The sequence below is a fragment of the Oryctolagus cuniculus genome, chromosome 3, assembly GCF_051225735.1.
Source record: "Oryctolagus cuniculus isolate XC-2025 breed Fujian yellow rabbit chromosome 3, ASM5122573v1, whole genome shotgun sequence".
Classification (NCBI taxonomy): domain Eukaryota; kingdom Metazoa; phylum Chordata; class Mammalia; order Lagomorpha; family Leporidae; genus Oryctolagus; species Oryctolagus cuniculus.
This window is the reverse complement of record NC_142869.1, coordinates 179,447,078-179,452,593: the sequence shown is the minus strand read 5'-3', so window position 1 is coordinate 179,452,593 and position 5,516 is coordinate 179,447,078. Positions and strand designations below refer to the sequence as shown.

At 40.8% G+C, this 5,516-nt stretch overlaps 1 protein-coding gene and 1 pseudogene across 1 annotated transcript; both read left to right on the top strand.

The window, feature by feature from the left end:
* The first annotated feature begins 2,395 nt into the window (after positions 1 to 2,395).
* LOC138849080 (olfactory receptor 2A5-like) lies at positions 2,396 to 3,328 on the top strand. The gene has a single exon (XM_089328748.1). The coding sequence runs from the start codon at positions 2,396 to 2,398 to the stop codon at positions 3,326 to 3,328; it is 933 nt and encodes a 310-aa protein (XP_089184874.1).
* Positions 3,329 to 3,756: 428 nt separating this feature from the next.
* LOC149127623 (cytochrome c, testis-specific pseudogene) lies at positions 3,757 to 4,070 on the top strand (annotated as a pseudogene).
* Positions 4,071 to 5,516: the final 1,446 nt, after the last annotated feature.

Here is a 5,516-nt window from a genome sequence, read left to right as displayed (position 1 = left end):
GGCCCGGGAAGGCAGTGGAGGATGGCCCAAGTGCTTGGACCCTGCACCTGCATGGGAGACCAGGAGGAAGCACCTGACTCCTAGCTTTGGATCGGCGCAGTGCCAGCTGTTGTGGCCATTTGAGGCGTGAACCAACGGAAGGAAGACCTTTCTCTCTGTCTCTCTCTTTCACTGTCTAACTCTGCCTGTCAAAAAGGAAGGAAGGAAGGAAGGAAGGAAGGAAAGAAAGAAAGAAAGAAAGAAAGGGGGGGGGCACTAAGGAGGAAGGGAACATCGTTATGTTCTTATACCTATATCTACAAATCATATTGAATGTTAAAAATTAATTAAAATTAAAATTAAATAAATGCTCCCAGTACTCTGTTTGTGCTTTATTATAGAATATATGCCTATTCTATGCTTTATTCATAGTGAAGTTTTGAATTAGATAATACTGCCCTCTAATCACTAGGACTTCTACAATACCTCTTCAAGACCAATTTCCCTCTGGTTTCTGTTGTTTCTTACTTACTATCAAATCTCAATACTATGTGGGAAGGTCTCAGAATCTTGCCCCCTACATCATAGAAAGTTTGGCTGAACAGTTCTTTTTCTTAACCAACCAACACCAAGTTAGAATTATCTAGAAGATATTGGTGCCATTATTTCGTAAGGAAGATGTTCTGCCTCCTAGAAGCTCCACTTAGCTAATCTTGGGTATGACCAAGATTCGTAAACCCAAATCATCCAAATATCTGGGGAGTGTAATTTGCAAGATGGTCCCCAGGGGTGTCTATGCTGTTATTACTGCAAGAGTTTCATGTGTGTGGATCCAGCTGGGTATTAAGTCATCATCTGCCAACTTCTTTTCTTCCTAATGTTCCTCCCCAGGGCCAGAGGAATGGAGACAAAGAAAAACAACTTTGGGTTCTCTTGCTAGATATGGAGTGTGAAAGTTGTGTGTTCTTGTCCCCACAGGGACCTTCAGGGACAATCTGTGAGGACTTGGGTAGAAATGACCTCGACATGAAACCATAGTACTGGTATTCCCAGTGGGCAGGCCCCATTCCTGTTGTTAGCCTGTGTTAAGAGAGTGACAGCTCCTGCACCTGGAAAGTCTCTCTTCCAGCGGCTGCTGGGTGAAGCAAGATCATCAGCTCTGACATGCAAAAGCTCCGTTGACTCACTGCAGTTCCCTCTACATCTAATCAGATTTTTGAGGCAAGAGCATTCATGATAACACAGTGAGTAACTGGTTTTTGGAAATTTTTGTGGCAGTTTAGAGAAGCTGGGGTCTGGAGGAAGAAAGAGTTCCTGAGATCAGTAAACAGGGTCAACTTATAGTAAGACAGTTCTCAGGGCTTAGGGTAGGGTTCGCATTTGCAGGAATGGATTTATAGGCCTCATGTGGTAAATGATAAATTGACTTTAATATGTATCTACATCAGTGAACATCTAGGTTTTCCCTTTCTCTAGTCCCTGTGGTCATATGGTTAGTGAAATGGAAGCAAAGAAAATTAAGGAGTCAAAAGACTTTATTGAAATCTGTGGCATGCCTTTGGATATCATTTCTAATTTATTCATCCACCCATCCATTCAGCACTTAACTGGACACCATCCAAATGCTGTGAGTCACTTTAATAAGCAGCTCTGCAAGGAGTTGGAATGGCAGGGCAGTGAGAATGTTACACTGTTAAACATTTACAAGGCAAGCAACTTGCCCTGATCATCTATCAGAAATTACCTGTATGAATGCAGGCCAGATCAGTGACATCACCCTTCGCTCATGCCTAGATGTATAAAATAGTCATATTTTCTGGGTAGCCTCAGGAAGTAAAATCTTAAATCTTCACTTGCTAAGTCCCTAGCAATAGTAAACAGAGAAGGAACCAAACCTTTATAAAATTGCATTTAAAAACTCATTCCTTCCATTCTTCCTTCATATATCTCCTCTAGGATCATTTGTTGAGTTCCTGCTATGTGCAGTGTACTCTGCAGATGTGGTGAAAAGAGAGAAAATAAAATGATAAAGAGAAAGTGGTAATAAAATGTGAAAACTAAATAAATGAGAGAAAAGGATGACAGGATGACTATGGCCTTCTCTCAAAAGTAAAATGGCTAGTCACTCAAGAAAATAATTGATTCTGTGGCTGCAATCATGATAGTAAAAATGTGGATCCACAAATTAAAAAATAAACCATAATTCCATAGAAATGGAAATATTCTATGGCACCCTGTTCACTTACACTAGGGACCTGAACTGAATTTTCTTTCCACATTAAGTGGCTGAAAAAGGTGGCTGATGAGTCAACACAGTGCACCTCATACCCTCATACACCCTCTCCTTCCATTTAATGACTAATCCAGCCCCTTCTTTGCTCCTCAGCACACATCTCACTGCCGCCGTGGTGAAGGCATGACAGAAAATCAGACATCAGTCACAGAATTCACTCTCTTGGGATTTTCACTCAGCCCAAAGATTCAGATATTCCTCTGCAGCCTCTTCTCCCTTTTCTATGCTTTCACTCTGCTGGGGAATGGAGTCATCCTGGAGCTCATCTGTCTAGACTCCAAACTACATACCCCCATGTATTTTTTCCTGTCACACCTGGCCGTGGTGGATATTTCATATGCTTCCAACAATGTCCCCAAGATGCTGGCAAACTTTCTAAGCAAGGGAAAAACAATCTTCTTTGCCTCGTGCATTATGCAGACCTTCTTGTACATGGCCTTTGCTCACACCGAGTGTCTCCTTCTCGTGGTGATGTCCTATGATCGCTATGTAGCCATCTGCCACCCCTTGCAATATTTTGCCATGATGAGCTGGAGAATCTGCATCACCCTGACTGTGACTTCCTGGGCCTGTGGCTGCATCTTGGCCCTGGTCCATGTGGTTCTCCTCCTGAGGCTGCCCTTCTGCGGGCCTCATGAAATCAACCACTTCTTCTGTGAAATCCTCTCTGTCCTCAAGCTGGCCTGTGCTGACACAACGCTCAACCAAGTGGTCATCTTTGCAGCCTGTGTGTTCATCTTGGTGGGGCCCCTGTGCCTGGTGCTGGTCTCCTACACCTGCATCCTGGTTGCTATCCTGAGGATCCAGTCCAGAGAGGGCCGCACAAAGGCCTTCTCCACGTGCTCCTCCCACCTCTGTGTGGTGGGGCTCTTCTTTGGCAGTGCCATTGTCATGTACATGGCCCCCAGATCCAGCCACCCTGAGGAGCAGCAGAAGATCCTTTCCCTGTTTTATAGCCTTTTCAACCCTATGCTGAATCCCCTGATCTACAGCCTGAGGAATTCAGAGGTCAAGGGTGCCCTGAGGAGGACGCTGTGGAAACAGACATCAAGGTGAGAGAAGACAGGGAGTCTGAAAGGTGGGAAATTTGCTCTCTCTGGGATTTGTGGGATTGGTAATATAAATGCCTAAAGTCACATCACTTAAATTTCTAAACTTAAGGCTATATATTGATCAAATTCTGTGAAAGGGAAGGGAGAAAGAAAAAATACAGGCTAGTTTCACACACATATGAACTTGACAGGAAAAACTGACCAAAAAGTTCAAGCTTCTGCAAAAGGTAACTGGAATAGATGATTTGTAAGAAATGTATTATCCATTTCGGTGTCCACGGGAAGTACATGGCTGACCAGACTTGCATGGATCATTGAGGCCTTGCTGCATAACCACCAGCATCGAACTTGGGGTGCAGACTCCCACCTGGCCGTGGCACAGGGGAGGAGGAGGGCAGAGCTACTGGCCCTGTGGTTCCTCTGAAGAACAAAATGGGAGATGCTGAAGCAGGCAAGATCTTTATTCAGAAATGTGCTCAGTGCCATACAGTAGAAAAAGGTGGAAAACACAAGACTGGTCCAAATCTTTGGAGGTCTCTGGCCAAAAAGCAGGACAAGCAGGAGGATTCTCTTATTCTGATGCAAAAAAAAAAAAAGGTACTATTTGGGGAGAAGATACTCTGATAGAATATTTGGAGAACCCAAAGAAATATGTCCCTGGAACTAAAATTGTCTTTGCTGATCTTAAAAAGACTGCTGAGAGAGAAAATCTTATTCAGTATTTGAACCAGGCCACATCTTCATGAAATGCTATTGTGGCTTCAAAAATAGAAGTTCTAAGCCAGAATTTTCCAATATCAAATATTGAATCTTTTAAAAAGTCATATTGGATCTTTTTTGATCAACCTATAGTAAATATAAAGCTTTAAAATAAAGGTTGTAGTTGATGTGTTTGGTACTGATCACATGCATTCCAGTGTGAACATGTGTTTGCTCACTAAGGATGCAGAGAGATCAAGATGGAAGAGAAGAGGGAGGGAAACAGAAATCTATTGTGCTTCCATGGTTATAGCACACACAAAATATTTTATAAGCCTAGCAACTGATATTGATGATGGAGAGAGTTTCCACTTACTTATTTCCCAGTAATTTAAATACAAATCTAAAAGACATTAGCTTTAATTTCTATTCAGCTTTGTTTAGTTAGCTGTTTGGCTTTTACTACAAACAATATTTAAAGTAACTTTAGGGGAAAATAGTACAGAAAGTGAAGTTAAGTAGTTGACTTTATCTTGAGAATATTTTTAGGAATAAAAGAGTGAATTGTTGATTTTTAGTGACACATAATAAAACCAACGGGGGGAGAAAAGCATGTCCTATGTAAATAAACATTTATATCATTAAAAGAAATGTGTTCTAATACATCTGAAGAATGGTTTTTATAGCAAGTATATATATATAGAAATATATATCAGATATGTATTTTAGCAAATTACAGAAAGAGCAGAGTATGAGAGATGTCTATTAACTGCTACACTATTTGAGTTCTAGAATTATAATAAGCAGATTATATTTTGGTATTATAAACTCTTTCTAAGGGGCAAACATGCAGAGGGTCTTCAAATGTTCATGGAAAATGTATATTATGAAACATTATACATGCATTTAAAAATTTGTGCACCAAAACTACATTTCTGCTAACTGATTCTAACATATTTAAACTGGATCTGGTTTGAGGCATTACGAAGAGTAAGAATTTGGTTTGAAAAGAGCTCCTGTAGGAGCAACATGAAATCTTCTAAAAACTGAAGCAAGAACAAACATTCAATTTATGGGGAAGAATTGTTAACAGGATATGAAACATGGCTTTATTAGTATGCTCCTCAACACAAAGCATGATCAAAGCAATAGTTACCAAGAGATGAAAGTGCTCCAGTCAAACCAAAAGTGGACTAGTCATGAGCAAAGATTTTCAATAATTTGTGGGATGACCAAGGCATTTAGCTTCCTGACATTCTGGAAGACCAAAGAACAAAAATACTTACTTTTTAGGTCAATGTCTTGTGAAAGTTAGCAAAAGCCTTAGCAGAAAGTTGCCCAGGAAATCTTCACCAGATAGTCTCTCCACCACAATCTCCTGCCCATTTCTCTAATCAAACAAGGACAATTTTCCAAGAATTTTGATTGAACATCTTTAGACATCCACCTTAGAGAACTGGTTGGCGTCTTTCAGCTATTATTTGTTTTCTAAT

Bases quoted from the DNA above. Each gene is read 5' to 3' on its own strand.
- LOC138849080 (XM_089328748.1), top strand. From the start codon at position 2,396: ATGACAGAAAATCAGACATCAGTCACAGAATTCACTCTCTTGGGATTT.